A 21,200-nucleotide genomic window follows, 5' to 3' on the forward strand; every position below is an offset into this window, starting at 1 on the left:
GGTCACACCTCCTTCATCCACTTTTGACACAACAACACACATTTGCCAGGATAGGAGAGGAGTTAGAGTACTAGTCTGCTACCACTCAACAGCTGTTTGAAGCTCTGTAGAGCTCAGAGCTCCATAACCTCCTTAGATTTCATTTAAGACCTGTCCTGTGGGACTGACCCATCAGTTTAAAAACTAAATCAAAACCACAACTACTTTAGGAAAATATCCAAGTCTAAGTCTAGAGCACTGCTTCTTAATTTGGGGTTTGTGACTTAAAATATATATATATGTATATATGTATGTGTATATATGTATATATACATATACGCATATGTATCTATATATGCACACACACAGATAACTATATTTCAGTATAATTGGTTTCCTTTGTAACCCTATGTATTTTGTTTTATGTACTTAAAAACATTAGTCTGAGAAGAAGTCCACAGGCTTCACTAGATTGCCAAAGGGGTCCAGGAAACAAAAAAGCTTAAGAACCTTTGGTCTAGATTTTCTACTCTTAATTAAAAATAAAAAGTAATTTTTTCCCTCAGATCCCCATGGCCCAGCCTAATCACTAAGGAGACCCTTAGCAAAATTTAAGTAAATGCGAGAAGCCAAATCCCATTGCTGAATATTCTGACACCCTTGGGAGATATTCTCCTTACCTTTTATTGGCGAGATGTGGCTGTGATTGCTGTTGTTGCTGGGATTCCGGTGTCCGGGGAGAATTTGCTGGCAAGGATTTTTTCTGTTGGCCCAAGAAGAATTTTTATAGAATCCCAGGAACATGTAAAGTAGGGGGGGATCTTCTAGAAGAAATATATAATGACCCCTACTCTGATGACTCCTACTGCTACTCAACTTTATAACACTTAAGGGTTTATAAAATGTCCTCTATGCATTTATATCATCTGGCCCTCAACACCCATAGGGGTTGGAAAGCCAAGAATTATGGAATCATAGCATTTTAGGGCTGTAAGAGATCAAGATGGTTATCTAGCCCAACCCAGAACTGAAAAAGAAGCCCTTCTGCCACATATCTCTCCAGTCTTTGCTTAAAGACCTCTGATGAAGACCCTTCCCTTCTGTGGCCGCTCAGTCTGCTTTTGGACAATTAATAAAAGTTAGGAAGCTTTTTTTTTGTTTGTTTGTTTTTTTCGCATTGCCCCTAGTTCTGCCCTCTGGAACTGATTCTTTTCAAATGCTTGAATGCTGCTCTCCCATTCTTCTTTCTCTTACCCTCCTCTTCCCATATCCTGGTCACTCTCCTCGGATACTCTCCAGCTTCTCAGTATTCTTCCTAAAATATCATGCACAGAACTAAACACAATACTCCAGACATAATCTGATGAAGGAAGAGTACAGTAGGACTATCATCTCCTTAGTCCTGGATACTACACCACTTATTATAGGATAACCACTTAATATATAGTAACATTTTCCTAGCTTTTTTGGCTTCCAGATTACATAGTATTGACTGATATCAAGTTTGCAATCCACTAAAATCCCCAGTCTTTTCAGGATAACTGTTGTTGACTCCTCACTCCTTTTCATCTTCCCATATCCAACTTATTTCTAAGAGCTGTCGATTCTCCCTTCATAACACGTCTTGCTTAGGTACCCTTCCTTCTGACACAACTATCATCCTCTTATGCCTGGACTATTACAATAGGCTGCTGATTGACTTGCCTACCACAAGTCTCTCCCCACCCTAGTCCTTCCTCCACTCACTGTCAAAGTGATCTTCCTAAAGCACAAGTCTGATTATGTCATCTCTTCTCCTCACTCAGTAAACTCCAGTGTTTCCCTGTCATCTCCCAGGATCAAATATAAAATTCTCTATTTGGCATTCCAAGTCCTCCACAAACTAGCCCCATCCTCCTTCTAGTCTTCTTATGCCTTACACCTTTCCACTCTCAACCCCCATGTATTTTGTAACCCAGTGACACCAGCCTTCTTGCTATTCCTCAAAGAAGATAGTCCAACTCGGGTATTAGGGCCACTTTCACTGGCTGTCCTTTAAGCCTAGAACTGTTCTCCCTTCTCATCTCTACCTACTGGCTTCCCTGGTTTCTTTCAAGTCTCAGTTAAAATCCTAGCTTCTTCAGGAAGCCTTTCCCCATTCCCCTTACTTCTAGTACCTTCCCTCTTGATTAATTCCTACTTATCCTGCATAGAGCTTGTTTGTAATTAATTGTTTATATGTTGTCTCCCCCAGTAGATTATGAGCTCCTTGAGAGCAGAGACTGTCTTTTACCTTTCTTTGTAGCCTAGTATATGTCTGGCACATAGCAGGCACCAAATGTTGATTGACTTATTCTATGAGGTCAAATTTGACTTCTTGTATTAAGATAGCTAGTTTATCTTTCTTGTTACCCTCATTTTGTACGAGGCATAAGAGGACAAGGGTTTTATTAATGGCTTTCTTCTTGGGTTTGGTTGCCTCTGAACTTTTGAGCATCCCAATAAAATGGGAATTCTATTTTGGGGAATCCCAATACAATTGAGGGCAGGGGCTATTTTCATTTCTGCATTGGCTTCACAACATTTAGCATTACTTCCTGGCACATAGCAGGTAATTAACATTTATCAAATTGAAACTCAATGACAATTATTTTTACATTATAGCTACTTTATATGGTATCTAGGATGGTGGGGGTACATGGAAAATTTTCTCTTCTTCCCTTTTTTATTTTAAAATCTTTTTTAAAATTAGATTTGCAAGACTCCAGGTAATTAACTTCTTACTAGTCTTTGTAATGTGAACTCTTTCCCTGGTCAGGATTCTGTCATTCCTATATTTTAAACCAGGATCTAAAATTCCAAATTTCATTTCAACCACTATCAGCTAGATGTTCAACTTCCCAAATCTGTTTTTCTATTCTGAATCTTTTACCATGGTTAGCACAGATGCACCACCTAGAACTGTAACATTTTGAATTTTTTATTCTAGCCTTCCTAATTTTTGCCATTGTTTTCTGGGTTCCTTCCATCTACTGGTGTTCACACAAGTCATCAGAAATGAGTTTTAATCTTCTATTACGAAGACATGTGACTTCTCTATTGTTGCTATCCGTTTAATAAATAGTTCAGTATACTTCGGTAGAAAGTCAGTAACCACCATTCTTCTCTTCTTCTTCTCACCTTTACTAGATGAACTGTCACCTGTTAGGACTTTTGGATCTACTTTTTCAGTCCTTGAAGGACAAACAACTGGTTCTTCCTCAGAGTTACCTGCCTCATGTTCCCCTCTTTGGCTTCAAGTGTTTAACCGTTCTTCTTTCTTTCCTTCTTTGTGTGTGTGATGTTATTGTTTGTACTTTGTTTTCAAAGAGGGCCAGTGACATCATGATGTTGGGGTAAAATAGTGGATGATGGGTGATGACTTGTGCATGAATTGTATTTAAGTGAGGCAAAGTTGCACAAAGTCGTCAGCCTCACTCTGTCTTCCAGAGTCATCCAAGTCCAGTGGCAAGACAAGAGTCAAGACAGCTGGAGATAGTCTTGGGTGCAGTGGATGACTTTGGAGTCTCTAAGCTCTTCATAGCACCTGCTTCAGCTGCCTTCATGGTTGTTGGAACAAACTTTTCTCATCCTCTCATTCCACTGGGGAAAATCTTAACATGCTTGAGGGAGAGAGCCCATTACCTCAATAATGGGTTTGAAGTCTGTAGGTTATCTTCAGTCTGCTTTAATCTGCCTGGTTATATCATTCCACCCTTCAACTTCCTGATATTGATTAGGATTTACCTCTTCCTCTTCAGATCCTTTTTGTTGTTGGAGTTTTACATTGAAACTTGCCTTCTGATTTTTAAAAGACCATAGTTATAGAAGTGGAAGGAAGCTCAGGGGCCCTATAATTCCGTCTTATTTTTAACGTAATTTTTGTGTTACTTTTTTGTCAATTAATAAGCATTACTTTTCCTATCATCTCTAACCCTTTAAAGAAAAGAAAAGAAAAAGCTCTTGTAACACATGCATATATATGTAAGCAAAACAAATTCTTACATTGGCCCTGTTCAAAATTGTTATCTAATTCTGTACCTGGAATTGATCATCTGTTTGTCTGGAGGTGTCTGGAGCATATTTCATTATCAGACTTCTGGAATCATGGTTGGTCATTGGATTGATCAAATTTTTTTTAAGTCTTTATTTCAGTTGAGGCATAATAAAATTTGCTTCTGGGTCTTATTTTAACCCTGTATAAATCTTTATTTCTACTGTGTTTCTTGTGATCAACATACATTTGGATCCTGATTTCTAATCCATTCCGCTAAATTATGTTTCATGGGTGAGTTCACTACATTTACAGTTATGACTGTTAATTGTATATTTCCCTCCATCCCATTCTCTTATGTGTTTCCTTTGTTTCCCACCCTCTGTTTACAAAGAAGAGGATGGCATAGTGGATAGAATACTGGCTCTGAAGGCAGGAGGACTTGAGTTCAAATCCAATATCAGACACAATACTTATGAGATGTATGACCCTTGGCAAGTCACCTAACTCCAACTGCCTCACTTAAAAAAAAGAGATGGAAACTGAGGCCAAGGTAGGTTTTGTTTTGTCCAAGGTCACACAGGTAGTAAATATGAATGGTAGTATTTGAACCCAGGTCCTCCTACTATAGTTAGTGATCCTCCCACTGTGTCTCTCACATCTTTGATACCCTAAAGTGTGTAAAATGTGATCCCAGACCTCTTTCACCTTCTCTTGTAGGAGAGAGGTTAGCCCACATTTCAGGCATAGATATCAGTCACTTGCCTGTGAAGGAAATATGAACATTGTATGTTTAATCAAATCCCTGAAATATTGGCCCTATCCACCATTCATGTTTGTTTTATGATTGTTAAAAGATGCTTTTAATATTCCTGGTTTTATGAAGTTTTTGTAGGTCTTGTGCCCTAATAAATGATAATTTTTTTGTGATGCCATGCACAACCGAGAATAGGTATACTCCTTCCTATTCTCATTTAATATTCTCTAAAGGGCTATTATAAATTATATTCAGGTCCTTCATGTCTTTTTTTGTTTACATGTTGATTAAATTTACCTAGGTCAGAGGGAGGATAAATTGAGAATCCCCACGATTAATTAGATTTTTAATTAACAATGTTTTTGTGGACTCAAATCAGGTAATATTTGTGAAGTGCTTAGAACAGTGCCTGGCTTATAATAGGAACCATATAAATGCCACCTACTACTCCTTCTCCTATGGTTTTAATGTCTATTTTACCCTGTAACTCATTTAACTTTTCCATTAAAAATTTTGGTGCCATGCCAATTGGCATGTACGTTTAGTATTGATATTAATTCATTGTCTGTGGTGCCTTTCGGTAAAATAGAGTTTCTCTGTTTGTTGTCAGTTGTATCTGACTCTTCATGACTACTTTTTGGAATTTCTTGGCAAAAATACTAGAGTGATTTTCCCATTTCCTTCTCTGGCTCATTTTACAGATGAGGAAACTTAGGCAAACAGGGTTAAGTGACTTGCCAGGGTCATGCAGCTGGTAAATATCTAGATTTGAACTCAGGTCTTTCTCTCTAGGCTAAGCACTCTATCCACTGCACTACCTGCTTGCCCCTTCCTGTTTATCTCTTTTAATTAGGGCTGTTGCTTTATTTGAGATCATGATTTATAACCTCCCCCTCAACTTTAAACTTTAGCTGAAGCATAGTAGATTCCATTCTACTCCCTGAATACTGTTTCAAGTATGCTTCTTGTAAACACCATACTTCTGGTTTCTGGTTTGGAATCCGTTCTTCTATTCTTTACCATCCATGCTTGCCGAAAGTAACAACCTCAGTCTCTGGTAATTATAACCTTGACACCTCATTGGTGCCTTTTTACATTTTGATGGGCATATTCAACTTTCCCTTTTCTCATTAACCTCTTAGCTTATCATCATGCCCATTTTATAGAAGAGGAAACTGGGGTTGAAAGAGAAATGGTTTGGTCAAGGTCACCCATTTAGTAAGAGACAGATTACAAATCAAGTCTTTGGATGCCAGAATCCATTCACTTTTCTTTGTAGTACAGCTGGGCTGCCTAAAACTTCAATCTCTTCTGCAGCATCCCTCTGCAGTATCTGAAGTCCTTACTAAACAACAAAGCCTCCAGAAAACTCATTTAATCTCTTGTCTTCTTCCTTCTGCTCAGACTGTGCCACAATTAGAAGACATACAAATGCTATTTACAAAGGGCATATCTTTGTTGGACAGTGTTTATAGTTTCTTGAGAATTGTTTTTGGTTCTGAATATCCAAATGGAGAATTGTCACTTAGCAGAATGATGGAATTCCCTGTTGTGGTGGAAACTGTCTGGGGAACTTGCTATTTTTTGGACAGCTCTCCTGTAGTACTCTTCAATCTCTGGACTTCCCAAGCATTCCTTTTTTATGACCCTGCTGCCCCATCATGTCCTGATGTTTGTTGTAATTGAATGTGAAACTTTTTTGAGATTTGGTGCTAGAAATTCACATTAAAGGTAATTTAAACTATATTGGCCAAGGGTCTGGGACAAAATCCAGGAGCTGGCTCATGGGGGAAGAAGGTATTGTCTTTTCTGTTCTAGTTGAATAAATATGTGTTGAGAACCATTAGCCAGGGTGTCACTAAACTGGTAGGGAAATACCCTGTTTTGAATCTTCCTTCTGACAGTTACTAGCTGTGTGACAATGGACAGTTACTTAACCTGTCTGAGCCTCACCTTCCTCATCTGTAAAACTCACAGGGTTGTTATGAGGTTGAAATAAAATAATATAAATAAAATGGTTCAAGAACTTAAAACACTATGGAAATGTCAGTTCTTATTAATAAAGATTCCAGCTCCAGCTTTAGAACTGATTAGGTTTGTATTCTTGGGCAGTTACTTAACCTTTCTGGTCCTTAATTCCCTTCAGTATCAAATGGGATTAATATATCCTTCCTATTATGCAGGATTGTTGTCAGGATCAAAAAGAAAACATGTGAAAAAAGAAACTTAATAGGACTCTACAGATGGTCAGTGTTCCCCATCTCTCCTTCCTTCTTCCCTTCAAATACCAACATAACAAAGATGTATATCCTCTGGGGCAGTGCCGTTGCTCTCCACACAGTCTTTTATTTTGGGTACAGACATTTTTAGAGCTCTATTCTAGTTTTAGGAACCCAAAATCTATCAGCGGTTAGGGCTGTCTAGAGTTGCCTATTAACTTTAGAACTTCAGACCATAAGTCAAGGCTGGGCACTGAAATCATAACCCTACATACCAACTAGTTTACCTCCCTGCTGTAAGATTCACAAGACACTAACTGAAAGGGACCTGAGAGATGATCTAGGAGAGCTTGTGCCAGTTGGACTTTGTCTGGTTTCTGATAAATGGCAGTGCACAACCTCCTGGGGTGACTTGTTCCAGGGTATGGTTACCTGAAGTTGGGAAGACCTGAATTTAAACCTAACACATACTAACCTCTCACTGACTCAGGCAGCTCTCTGGCAGTAAAGTTAGTATGCATGGTGTGTAATACATCAGCAGCCTTGGTCTGACATGAGAGAGGGGTCCTGGTCTTGGCTCTGCCAGGGACTGTGTCTTTGGGCAAATCACCTCATCTCTCTGGGTCATTTCACTGTTGTATAAAATGGAAAGGTTGGATGATAAATGTATTCTCTAGCTACAAGATTCTTTGCTCCTGTGAAATGCACTGATTGTATGGTGACATATCCAGAAAAAAACAAAACACAAGTTGTAAAAAAACTCATGGGTCATATATACATGTGTGTGTGCATGTATAGACATACAGACATATTTGTGCATATATGCATATATTCACACACATATACTTATGCAAATGCATGCCCACATTCTCACCACTCCAGCAGTTTAATTTAATTCTAATACTAATTTGACAGTTTAATTTGGCATTTATGACAGTCCTAGCAAGTATCACCTAAGGGGTAATAGTGGCCCTGGTGATCTTCCATATTCACACTTTGGACTTTTCTGAATATAAAGTGCTCGTTAGCCACTGAAACAGTCAAGTGATTAAGTGTTAACTTTCTGCACTCATCATCATTTTAGGAGAAAGGGACCAGACCCTCTAACAGAGCCTTTCACCAGGCTATGAGAACTAGGGGTTGCCAAGGAGCAGGAGACCCCTCTAGGTTTGTTCTTTTTCCAGGAAGGGTCAGTTTCTATGCCTGCACCCCCTGAAGGGAGGCTGAAAGCCACTGCCGCTAGAGGCTTCTCCTCCCAGCACTACTCTGACATTTTTCTGACAGGTGGTTCTGGGGCACAGGGAGGTGGCCACAAGGTACCTGCAGATTTGTTGCCTCTTCCATCCACCAAACTTCAAACTCTTTTTTCAGTTTCACCTTGGCTTTCTCCATTAGCAGCTGCAGGTGCTCAATTTCAACCTTTAGGCCTTTCAGGCGAGTGAACATCTTTTTGTAGCTGTGGTGAAATGAAAGGGAATCATCATGTTGGCTGCATCAAAAGTCACCACCTAAGGGACCTATGTCAATGTTCATTCCACCTGTCAGATCCCAGGGGCAGCTGCCAATACAGCTTGGTGCTTCAAAAACAGAAGTGCTCTTCACACCACTGGGAGAGCTTCTGTAGAGTCTAAGTTTTTACTCTGATGTCTGATGGTCTGGGAATTCACAAAAAATTCTGAGCCATCGAGGCCAGACTACGGTGGAACAAATCTAGACATCAGAGGCAGTTACTGTTTGAAAACATGATAGAGAATCCAGGTGAGATATTTTAGTGTCATAAAAGATTTGGTGGGCAAGTGTGTGTGTGTGTTTGTGTGTGTGTGTGTGTAAGTGTATGTATGTGTGATGAATACCTTCCTCCCTAATTACGTATACATTATAATTGTTCCTCTGCCCCACTTACATTTTTTGTTCTAGGACAGAACTTATCCATGTTAATGTAAATGTGGGCTTTGGGGGTGCTGGTATTACATGAAAATAAATCAGAAGCTATCTAATAAAAGACAGAATAGTCCTGGAGTGGATAGGTTGTCAGGCAAAATGACCAAAGGCTATAACTGGGGGAGAAGAGATTGAGGAGACAAGAAGAATAGACTGGAAAAAAGGTAAGAAAAAGAAATGATGGGGGAGACAGATAAAAAAGACTGACTCAAGAGCTAAAGGGAAATACTGAACTGTGCTAAACGCTCCAGGAGAGTAGACAAATGAAAATTCTCAAAGTTCTCGGTGTATGGTCCAAAGGGAAAAGCGTGCATTTTGTAGTTATAAGGGGCTATTTGGGAATGAAACTACATTCTGAATCCAGGGATTATACCTGGGACGTAGCCATAAAAGACTCTGTCTTCTCCTAGGACAAGGAGGCTAAGGGTTGTTGCCTAATCAGTTTGGGTATGAAGCAGATTGAAACCAAGAAGCCAGACTTGAGCACTAAACTGTCTGTGCAGTTTAATACAGAAGTCTGGCTTCTATGAATATGCCACATACCTGTAACTAGCTATATAGGTTTGCACCTTGACATTTCTTACTCCCTAATAATGTAACTCCTGCATGCTAAACAGCTAACTGGAGTGTGTTCTTAATGATTCAGTACAGAGATCTAGCACAGAGAGGTACTAGAGAATACAAGGAGAAAGGGTGGGGTCATGAGGCCATCATCAATCTCTTCATTCCAGGGGTCACTTACGAAGGCCAGTGACAGATACAGGAAACTTTTGAGAGCATCCCTGGTAGTTTCGTCACAGACTATGAATGTTTTCATGTATGTGCTTTGTACCATTTCAGTAAAGTTTATTGTCAGTTAGTAGAATGATAAGTAAGAATTAAGTGGTACCTTTTTTTTTCTTCCTCCATTTTTGAGCGCAACTTCTCTTCCACTGGGTCTAATTCCTGGTCCCCTATTGCATTATCTGTAATACCTTTTATAGCAACACATTAACCAAGGTTAAAAGAAAAAGAAAGAAAAAAAAGGAAATTCTAGCATTTAGATTAGTTCAGTGTAACCAAAGTGAATCAATGACTCTCAGGGCAGAAAAACACCTGAGAGGGTCAGTTAGTTAATTCACTAATGAGCAGATAAATACATGAGGTACACCTCCCACAATATGGATCCTGTTTCTTACCCGGCTGTCATTGCCATTGTCTAGGGAAAGCAAGGGGCTATCTGTCCTCACCAATTGTCAACTAACTACCATTCAGAAGGCAGGCAAGCCAATCTACTGGAAGCAGCAAAGCATCCTGAGGGAGAGAAAGGAGGTAGAATGTGCCAGGCAAGTCAAACTACTACCACCACCATGCTGATCACCATCATGCTTTGCACATACTAAGCATTTAATAAATGTTTTATTCATTTCTCTGTAAAAACCATAAATATACTGTGGCATAGTAGTGTTGAACTTGGAATCATGAAGCCTTGTGTTTAAATCCTGTCCCAAACTCTTAATAGCATATGTTTTTAGCTGAGCCACTAAATCTAATCCTCAATTTCCTCATCTGTAAAATGGAGGGATGGAACCAATTTAAAAGAATTGTTTTGAGGACCAGATGAGAATGTAGGTAAAGTACTTTGTAAACACATAGATGTCGGCTGTTATTATTGTTGTTGTAACAAGTTAAGTAGGCTATAGTAGGTCAAAAGAGAAGGGATTACTTCTGAGGAGAGGGATCAGAAGAACAAACCTCCAAGGAAGGGATGAAATTAAGGCAATTGAGCCTCATAATGATCACCTTGTTTAAGTAATTTAGGGCTCCATTTTAAATTATTCCTTATCTTTTTGCAAAATAACCCAATTCCATCATGCTTTCCTCAAAGGTTTCATTTTCTAGCCTAAGAACTGTATTTGTTTTCCTCTACTTTTTTTCAAAACTATACATAGGCTAAAGAAGTGTCCATGGAACTGTGATCAAGGTGCTCATTTCTAGATTAGAACTTTATTTCTGGACCATAGTTTAAAATATTGGAATGACAGGTTCTTGGCCAGGAATGGAGTACATTTCACAAGGACTGATAAAAAAATTTCTTAGGGCTTTTTGCAAATTGCAAATCAAATCAAATTTCTTTATAATGGAAAGGGGAAGAGAAGAAACTGCCTACATATATTCAGCAAGCTTAACACCATAGGGAGTAACTACCATATAAGAAGAATAGTAGTAGAAATTCCTAGAAATCAGTAATAAAACCTATTATTTCAGATGTCCATGTACACTACACAAAGACTGTATAATAGGTAGAGGAAGCTAGAGCTCATCACATGAGGAGGAAAATTTGACATTATAGGTATCACTGAGACTTGGTAGGATGGGATTTATACTTGGAATATGGTTTTAGAAGAATATAAATTATTCAAAGGGAAAAAGGAAGTTTAAAGGGATGACAGAGTATTTAAAAGATACACGCATGGGAGGAAATCCAGGAACTAGAGGGGAAAAATAGGGTGGATATAATTTGGATAAAGATCAATGGAAGTGGAAACAAAAGTGGCATCTTGTTATTGTTTTCAAGACTGAGTCTCCTTAATTCACCCAGGCTGGAAGTACAGTGGCTACTCAAAACTTGATTCTAATTCTGATTGGTACAGAGACTTTAACCTGCTCAGCTTTTCTGATCTAGGCCAGCTTTTCCCTCCTTACACAACCTAGTGGCTCTCTGCTCCTGGAGACATACCATATTTGTGCTGGACTTAGTGTGGGCATTGAATTGCTTTAGCTGTACCATAGCTCAGAACTCCTAAACTCGAGCAAACCACTGGCCTCAGCTTCCCCCAGTAGCAGGGATGACAGGTGTGTACCAGCATACCCAATGGGGTATTATCAAAGAAGCATGTTATATGCCACCTAAACAGAAAGAGGAAATAAAGAATTTAGGAAACAGATCACAAATATAGTATGGAGATATGCTACAGTAATGATGAGGCTTCCATCACCTGGCTACCTACTGAACTTTCCCTCTGCCAAAAATAGAGCAGCTTTCTTTACATTTTTTTGAGATTATTTAATTTTCCATTAACAAAATTACACAGTAGAGCACATCCAAAGCAACTGACAAAGATATAAGGAATGCAAGGTTTCATTGTGTTTATTTTTTGAATTTTTTTTTTAACAAGAACTAATTATCTCCTCTTATCTTCACCACATTGAAAAAGAAAAAAAACACATAACAAGTATGCATAGTCAACCACAACAAATTCCCTCAATGACCAAGTCTAAAAAAGTGTGTCTCATTCTGTATCTTGAGTTCATCCTCTGTCTACGAGGAGGTAGGTAGCATGCTTCATCACTAGTCCTCTGGAAGTGTGGCTGGTCACTGAATTGATCAGCATTCTTAAGTCTTTCAAAACTGTTCATTTTTACAGTATTGTTATTATATAAATTATTCTCCTGATTCTCGTGGTACATGGTGTGAACTGCTGGTCCAAACTTAATTTGTGCCAGCAGTTTTGTCAGATAGTGTGAGTTCTTACCCTGTTATTTGAGGTCTTTTGGTTCATTAAATACTAGGCTTCTAGATTTTCATATGTCTGCTTTTTTGTACCTAATTTGTTTCATTGAAAATATTTCATTATCTAATAAATTCTTTTCTTCTTTAATAACAGTAAAGCTACCATATAATGTTATAGTCTCTAAAGTGCTGTACAAGCAAGTAGAAATTCTACAAAGAACACTAAAAGGGGGAAAGGTGCCTGCACTAGACCAAGTATAAACAGAGGTGACAACTTTGAGGACATCAATGGATCTTGGTTGTCAAGGTATCTGAAATGGAGGAAAACACAAAATGCTTCTAAAAAAATCTTGGACCTTATTATTTTTTTTGAAAAGAAAGACATCCAAGAGAACACTAATTACTACCGATCCATATGCCTGGTTCTCACTACAAATCTTTTTAAGAGTAAACACACAAGAAAGGCATCTTGAAGAGTTGAAAAGGGAAAGGGAAAGAGTTCACAAGCAACAGTCCCTACAGCAACTTTACACAGTGGTTACGCAAGTGACTGAAAAGTGTAGAGAATAAAAAGACCCTCCAGTGCTTCTTATTTGTTGACTATAAAAAAGTGCCTGGCATAGTGCACCTGGCATAAAGTAGCTAAGTAAGAAACACTCACTGCTTGATTTGATTTGGCAGGTCAAAATATCACTTTAAAGGATCTCCCAAAAAGATGTCTCCCATGTATATTTCAAAATCATACAGAATTTTTTGAAAGAGGTAGCAACAGAGATAGCTTTGCTTTATGATACTATGATTATTAGTATAAAGTGAGATATAAAAAAAGGGTGGTGAAAATATACCAAAAAAAGGAACAGGACACCATGGTAGTTCATGGAAGAAAGAGGTGACTCCTGAGAAGCCTTTGGAGGAGACAGGATTTGAGCATTCGGTCCTTGTAACAACCCTAACTGGTAGGCAGGGAAGGTTTTAGTTATTTTACAGAAGAGGAAAGAAGATTCAGAAAAGTTTAGTGAGTTGCCTTAAGTTAGAGACCTATAAAGTTGCAGAGCTGGGATTAGAAATTAGTTTTTACAGAATAAAATACTCCAAATAAAAGTGAGAAGTTCCACCTCCACTTTCCTCACTTTCTGTTTTTAACATATCTTTTGCAAAAAATAGCAGGAAACTATACGGAGACCCAAAGTCTCAGCAAGAGTCAGTGGGGCACCTCTGTGTAGACACAGGCTCAGCTTCCTTCCAGAAGCCTTCACTGTAAGAGACAGAAGCCTTTGCTGTAAGAGCTAGACAGAGGAGAAATTGCTTAGGTTTTTAAAAGGGACATGTTGTGCAGGTCCGGGTGAGTATTCACATGCCTAAGCAGCTGCCACATGAAAAGCTCAGGTGAAGGTGCCACAGTCAGAGAGGGGCAGAGCATTATTAGAACACCCTGAAATTCCATAGAGCAGAGTGGGAGTGAAGGCACACTCATGCGTGATTTGTGAAGCTATGAATTGATCAAACTATTTTGGAAAGTAATTTGGAACTTCTCAATTTGGAACTATATTCCCATATAGCAACTACAGTCATTAAACTGTGCATACCTTTTGAAACAATGATACCACTCCTAGCTGTAGTCCTCACAGAGGTCAAAGATGGAGGGAAAGGACTTTTATTTACAATTTTTCTTAAGGCAGCTCTTTTTGTTGTAGCAAAAAATTGGAAACAGATTGTGTCCTCATCAACTGGGGAATGGCTGTACAAATTATATAGTATATTGTAGTATATAAATGTAACAGAATATTATTGTGCCACAAAAATAACAAATGAATAGATTCAGAGAAACCTAGGAAGACTTGTATGAACTTTTGGAGAGTGAAGTGAGCAAAACCAGAGAAACATTTCTATAATGACTACAATAACCATGAAAGACTTTAAGACTCCAAAAGACTAATGAAGTCTACATCCCATGTATTGAAAAAGATGTGATGAAATAGAGATGCAGAATGAGACATCCATTTTGAGACAGTGCCAGCATATGGATTTATTTTATTTGACTATACTTGTGTAACACCAATGCAATTACCCATAGCAGCTGCTATGAATATGCATGCGTTATTTCCAGGGTAAATTCACAAAATATAATAAACTCTCTTTCTCAAAGGCAAAACCAAAATATTTATTTGGGACATCATTAGAATACCAGAAGGTAAGATTTAGCAGGGTACTTATCACTAATCCAGGGGGTACCAACATCTTAAACCTTCTTTCTGTCAGGTCTCTCCACAGAAGCAAGTTCCCCTACACAAATTCCTCCCTCTGCCCACTCACAGTTTTACTCCTCTCTCTCTGCTCCTTGGACCAGCTGCTCCCACTCACAGCTTGCTTCTCTGTCTGCTCTGCCTGCTCTCCCTCCATGCTCATGCTCTCCTTCTCTTCAGCTTGGGCAAGCTCTGCCCAGTCTGTGATCCTTGTGACCCAGGATCCATGTGATCACAGGCTCCAGGTATTTGGTCTATTAATAGGCGAGGAAGATCTTCCTATTCTATTAACGTTATAACTTGTTACAAGGGTGAGCTTTTTTGGACAAGGGATATAATGATGATAACGATATACATAGAAGAGAAGAGGAAATTCAGCAGAGGACATGGACAAGCAGGCTGATAGCGGAACTATGATGTTAAATTTGAAATAAGCCAAGATTTAGAAAAAAATCCAAGCTATATGCAGTAGATATTCATGATTTCATAAGTAGAATCCTTTTGGTCTGCTCTTTGAATACAGAAATGTTCACCCTTTGCTTATGTTTACCAAATTCATAATACATATAGCCTCATTCTCCCAACCCCTACTCATACTGGTAGGTTGGGTTTCCAGAGGGTAGGTTCTATGGGTAATCCTGAAGATTACACTTAAGAATATTTATAGTATTCTCTCATGAGCCCCTATTGATTATCAGTTTTCAATTAGCCAGCCAGAATGAGTTAGCTTTTAAAAACAAAATTTTACTGAGGTTGCAAAGCTAATAAAAATTGTCTCTCCCAAAGTCTGGGACACATTCTTAAATTAAAAAAAGCTCATGTAGCAAAGGGACAACTGAGATCTCCCAACTGGATGGAAGTCCTTTTCTCCCTTTGTGCACATCTCATTCCCCAGAGGTGCATTCTGCTCCCTGGTGGTCGCTGAGGGTTAGGGCCTTTGTATAATCCCGAAGCTGCACTTCTCTCTTTGTGACTGGTTTGTTCTCTCTCAGCTGCTGGTCAAATGCGCTGTACATTACTGATTCAATATCTCCACGTGGTCAGTGGAGGGGGATGGGGAGTGTGACCCTTCCTCTGGGCTCACTGCAACCTCCTCCCCTCCTGCCATCAGAAAGTACTCTGGACACTTGACTCCAGATGCGCAAAGCTTCTGATGGAATTTCCTTCTCTGATCAACACAGGCAGAAAAGTGTGCCTAATTTTTTCAACCCATCTCAATACATTTCATTCTATCATTCAATGTCTGAAAGCACTTCACTCCTTCCAAAATGATTAACTAGGTTGTTCACACCTAGTTTATGCCTTTGCTTAATTGATTCAATAGAGATGCCTAAAATTTATTCCCATCTCATTGGTACCTCTATTGACTGATTGGTTCTATAACTCAGTCAAAGAGCCATTCTAACATAATAAAGGCTTCAAGGCCAAAAATGTGCAACAAATAAAGGAAAAAAGAATTCTAAACTTGCTGTTTTTACACACACACACACACACACCCCTAGCTGGGTTATCGGGAGTGAAGGTATGATGTTCATCCCTAAGATATAGTTGACTTTGGTAATTAAAGTAAACGTCCATCTGTCCTTGTTAAATGCATTACACATCTGTTGGGAAGGCAGCCTGTTTCTAAGTCTGATAATGTTTTAGTTCAGCAGCCTCCTTTGAATGCAAGTAAGAACTAGACACTCAGATGAAAAAGAAGAAAAGACAGAGGAAGTCCAAGAGGAGAGAACATAACCAAAGGGCATTTACAACATGTAGGTTCTTTCCTTGCTAGGACTTTGGCCAGGAACATAAACTGCGTCACCCTGTCAAGAGGTGAAGGGAGTGAGTCCTATGTTCCATGATGGGATTTTGGCCGGAACAGGAGGGGCAGTCATGACCCTGCCTGGCTTGTCAGTTCACAGTTAATCTGTGGGGGTAGCAGGCAGCAATGTAATCAAAACCAAGAAGGAAAAAGTATTTCATTTCCGCAGTGTTTCTGAAGGTCACATGGAAGGAGCACAGAAGATACTAACAGAAACTGTAAGCCCAGGGGAAGCACAACCCCAGCCTGACCCTCCAGCTCCTGCAGATTTAGCTTTATGCTATAGGAACAGAGCCTCTTGTTAGACAAGAGGCGACAGCTTCTTATCCCAGAGGCCAGCTGGAGGCACTCTGGTGCTGGACACTGAGGTAGACAAACGTCTCCTTTTATGTTCTGCTTTCAAGGCAAAGGACTTGATGCTCCCCCCAATCCTTTCCTCATAGCTTGCTGATCCTTGAAATATAGTTAGAATTTTAACTTTCTGTCTTAAAGTTCTAATTCCTGTTAAGTACAAATACTCCTGGGGAAAGCTAACATGGTTAGCTCCTTACAGGTAGCTAAAGGTTGTGATGGGGAGACAGGGAGAAACCATGGACCCCTGGAAGGAAAAGGGGCTGTGGGAGGAGGCACCAAAGACAAACTTCACCTACTTCATAAATCTGCTTAGGGCTAGTCTTACTCATGTGGTTCACTTGTAGTGAAGAGGGCAGTAGTTGTTGTGGTGCCTATGATATGATATGAGATGCTGCTCAATTTCCCTTGTGTTGGCAGGTGATGCTCCTCCATTGATCTTGAACCATATAGATGGCTGAGGCTAAAACAGATGCATGACAACTTTCTTTCCCCAGAGTTGGAACACAAAGACTTTCTTGGTTGATGCGCTGGGTTAGTGTTTGTATCTCAGACTTGAGGTTTGGTCCCAAAGCTTCTGCTCATCTACACTCAAAGCCCTTTCATTCCCTGTTAATACACCTATGACTCCTTGCCCACACCTGCCTTGTTTGCCCTGGGTTTCTTCAGATGATTCTGGCTCGGCTCCACTGAATTTCAGGGGGCTTCTGTGTTCTTCCTCTTTGACTCTGACTCTTCTAGACCAGCTCACCATATCACAGCTGCTTAAAGATTCAGCTGCTGCCCCTTCTCTGAACTGGGCCCACCCATCACACATATAAGAACTCCTAGGGCTACGTAACCTGGGCATCAGTTATCCTCTCTTTGCCTGTCAGTACTCTAGGAGTTGAGTAAATGTACATTTGGACTCTAAATGATGCACAGAAGCCTAATGGGGGCACTGTGTCCCCCAGAACAAGGGCTGTGTAACCCCACATGCTCTAAGAACTATTATCAGAAATGAGGGAGAGAGGTGATGAGTTACATTGTTCTGACATGGCAGACAGCGTATCATGAGCAGTGAGGCATTCCATTTGGTCTCCTTGGCTACTCAACTACTGATTCATTTGCTAAACACCCACTCTGGACTTCCTTAGGGCTAAACTGTCTCCTAGACCTATCTATCACTCAACCTTACCTTGTTTGAGAAGTCCAAGTGTCTCTTCTTGAGGAGATTTATGATGGCAGTAGCTCAATTACCACAATGGTCAGCAGCTTGGAGGCAGATTTTGGCTTCCCAGTCAGACCATTTCAAGCTTAATGGCTGAAATTTATTGTCAGCTCTAGTAATCATAATTTGACTGGTACTCTGCACTGCCATTCATCTCAGTGTGGATTTTGTGTAACACCTTTGCTGCTCATGGCATGCTCAGACTTAGGGGTGTGGCAGATAGCCAATCAGACACATGTTTGTAACTGATAATTACTCCAGGCTCCCTCATATCCATAACTGTACACAAAGCCTGAATCTCCTTTACAGGGGAAGAGGTGAATTTTACAAAAGGAGATTTATTTGTATCAGCTTTGCAAAACACAAACAAGAGAAGATCCAGATACACACTGTGGCTAAAGATAACCCTGGGTAGTCCCCAAACAGAAGGCTTCCTGCTATTTCTGCTGCCACCAGAAAAGAAACCAGAAACACAGAATGCTAGAGCTGAGAGTAAGACGTAGGAGACCACCCAGGCCAAGGATTTCCTAACCGTTTTTGTGTCATGGACCCTTTGGAAGTCGAGGGACTCCTCTTTAGAATAACGTTCTTAAATGCATAAAATAAAACATAAAATTACAAAGGAAGACTGAAATGGAATTATTGAAATATTAAAAAAAAAAGTTCACAGACCCCAGACTAAATGCCCCATATCTAGACCACCCCCCTCATTTTACAGATGGGGAAACTGAGGCCAGAGAGAGGATGCAACTTACCCAAGGTTAAGTTGCTAGTAAATAGTAATGCTGAGGGGGCAGAGCCAAGATGGCTGAGTAGAAAGACGCACATACACATAGCTCCGAACCCACAACCCACAGATCGGCTACAGGGGAGCAACTCACGGTGAATTCTGCACCCAGAGGCCATGGAATATTGGAGCGAGGGAGATTTCTGTTCCGGAGAGACCAGCAAACCTCTCGCGGGGGGTCTTTTGCGCTGCGGACTGGGCGCCGGGACTGGGAGCAGAGGGCAGCCCTGCAGCGGCCACGGCACCGAGAGGAAAAGATCCGAGCGGGCTTCAGGGACGGGATCTCCAGCGGCCACGCGGGTCCCTCCACCCACAGAGGGACCTGCAAACCTCTCACAAAAGGTCCATCGCGCTGCAGACGCGGAGCCCAGCCCAGCCCAGACCTGCTGCGGCCACGGCACCAAGAGAAACAGACCCGAGCAGGCTTCAGGGACGGGATCTCCAGCGGCCGCACAAGTCCCTCCGCCCACAGGTGATGGGGGTTGGTGAGAGAGTCTCTTTGGCGGGTCGAGAGGGGAGTGGGGTGCCCCCATGGCTCAGGCCCCCCCAGGAGATAGAAGCTGAGAGGCGGCTGCAGACAGGGGCTCCCCAAGTGGGCGGGAGCCTGGATCCATTGTGGAAGGTCTGTGCATAAACCCCCTGAGGGAACTGAGCCTGAGAGGCGGCCCTGCCCCAACCTGACCACCTGAACTTAATTCTCACACTGAATAGCAGCCCTGCCCCCGCCAAAAGCCCTAAGGCGGGAAGCAGCATTTGAATCTCAGTCCCCAAACACTGGCTGGGAGGACCAGGAGGCAAGGTGGGTGTGAGGAGAATATTCAGAGGTCAAGTCACTGGCTGGGGAAAATGCCCAGAAAAGGGAAAAGAAATAAGACTATTGAAGGCTACTTTCTTGGAGAACAGACATTTCCTCCCTTCCTTTCTGATGAGGAAGAACAATGCTTACCATCAGGCAAAGACACAGAAATCAAGGCTTCTGTGTCCCAGCCCACCCAATGGGCTCAGGCCATGGAAGAGCTCAAAAAGAATTTTGAAAATCAAGTTAGAGAGGTGGAGGAAAAACTGGGAAGAGAAATGAGAGAGATGAAAGAAAAGCATGAAAAGCAGATCAGTTCCCTGCTAAAGGAGAACCAAAAAAATGCTGAAGAAATTAACACCTTGAAAACTAGCCTAACTCAATTGGCAAAAGAGGTTCAAAAAGCCAATGAGGAGAAGAATGTTTTCAAAAGCAGAATTAGCCAAATGGAAAGGAGATTCAAAAGCTCACTGAAGAAAATAGTTCTTTCAAAACTAGAATGGCACAGATGGACGCTAAGGATTTTGTGAGAAAGCAAGATATCACAGAACATAGCGAGAAGATTGGAAAAATGGAAGATAATGTGAAATATCTCATTGGAAAAACAACTGACCTGGAAAATAGATTCAGGAGAGACAATGTAAAAATTTTGGGACTACCTGAAAACCATGATCAAAAGAAGAGCCTAGACATCATCTTCCATGAAATTATCAAGGAAAACTGCCCTGAGATTCTAGAACCAGAGGGCAAAATAAATATTCAAGGAATCCGCAGAACACCGCATGAAAGAGATCCAAAAAGAGAAACTCCTAGGAACATTGTGGCCAAATTCTAGAATTCCCAGGTGAAGCAGAAAATATTGCAAGCAGCTAGAAAGAAACAATTCAAGTATTGTGGAAATACAATCAGGATAACACAAGATCTAGCATCCTCTACATTAAGGGATCGAAGGGAATGGAATAGGATATTGCAGAAGTCAAAGGAACTAGGATTAAAACCAAGAATCACCTACCCAGCAAAACTGAGTATAATACTTCAGGAGAAAAAATGGTCTTTCAACAAAATAGAGGATTTTCAAATTTTCTTGATGAAAAGACCAGAGCTGAAAAGAAAATTTGACTTTCAAACACAAGAATGAAGAGAACCATGAAAAGGTGAACAGCAAAGAGAAGTCATAAGGGACTTACTAAAGTTGAACTGTTTACATTCCTACATGGAAAGACAATATTTGTAACTCTTGAAACATTTCAGCATCTGGGAACTGGGTGGGAGTACACACATACACATGCACACACGCACACATACATAGAGACAGAGTGCACAGAGTGAATTGAAGAGGATGGGATCATATCTTAAAAAAAAAATGAAATCAAGCAGTGAGAGAGAAATATATTGGGAGGAGAAAGGGAGAAATTGAATGGGGCAAATTTTCTCTCATAAAAGAGACAAGCAAAAGACTCATCAGTGGAGGGATAAAGAGGGGAGGCGAGAGAAAAACATGAGGTCTACTCTCATCACATTCCACTAAAGGAAAGAATAAAATGCACACTCATTTTGATAGGAAAACCTATCTCACAATACAGGAGAGTGGGGGACAAGGGCACA

The 21,200-nt window shown here is 40.4% G+C and overlaps 1 protein-coding gene across 3 annotated transcripts in view; it reads right to left on the reverse strand.

The window, feature by feature from the left end:
• KIF6 (kinesin family member 6) overlaps positions 1-21,200 on the reverse strand; it is a 504,404-nt gene that overhangs the window by 32,928 nt on the left and 450,276 nt on the right. For all 3 annotated transcript variants that reach the window (XM_072642001.1, XM_072642002.1, XM_072642000.1), the window contains 3 exons: positions 9,798-9,882; positions 8,288-8,423; positions 660-742 (listed from right to left, as the gene is read on the reverse strand). In XM_072642001.1, the coding sequence (XP_072498102.1) occupies positions 660-742; positions 8,288-8,423; positions 9,798-9,882 (304 nt within the window). The remainder of the gene's footprint in view (positions 1-659; positions 743-8,287; positions 8,424-9,797; positions 9,883-21,200) is intronic.

Source organism: Notamacropus eugenii, chromosome 2 (genome assembly GCF_028372415.1).
Source record: "Notamacropus eugenii isolate mMacEug1 chromosome 2, mMacEug1.pri_v2, whole genome shotgun sequence".
NCBI lineage: Eukaryota > Metazoa > Chordata > Mammalia > Diprotodontia > Macropodidae > Notamacropus > Notamacropus eugenii.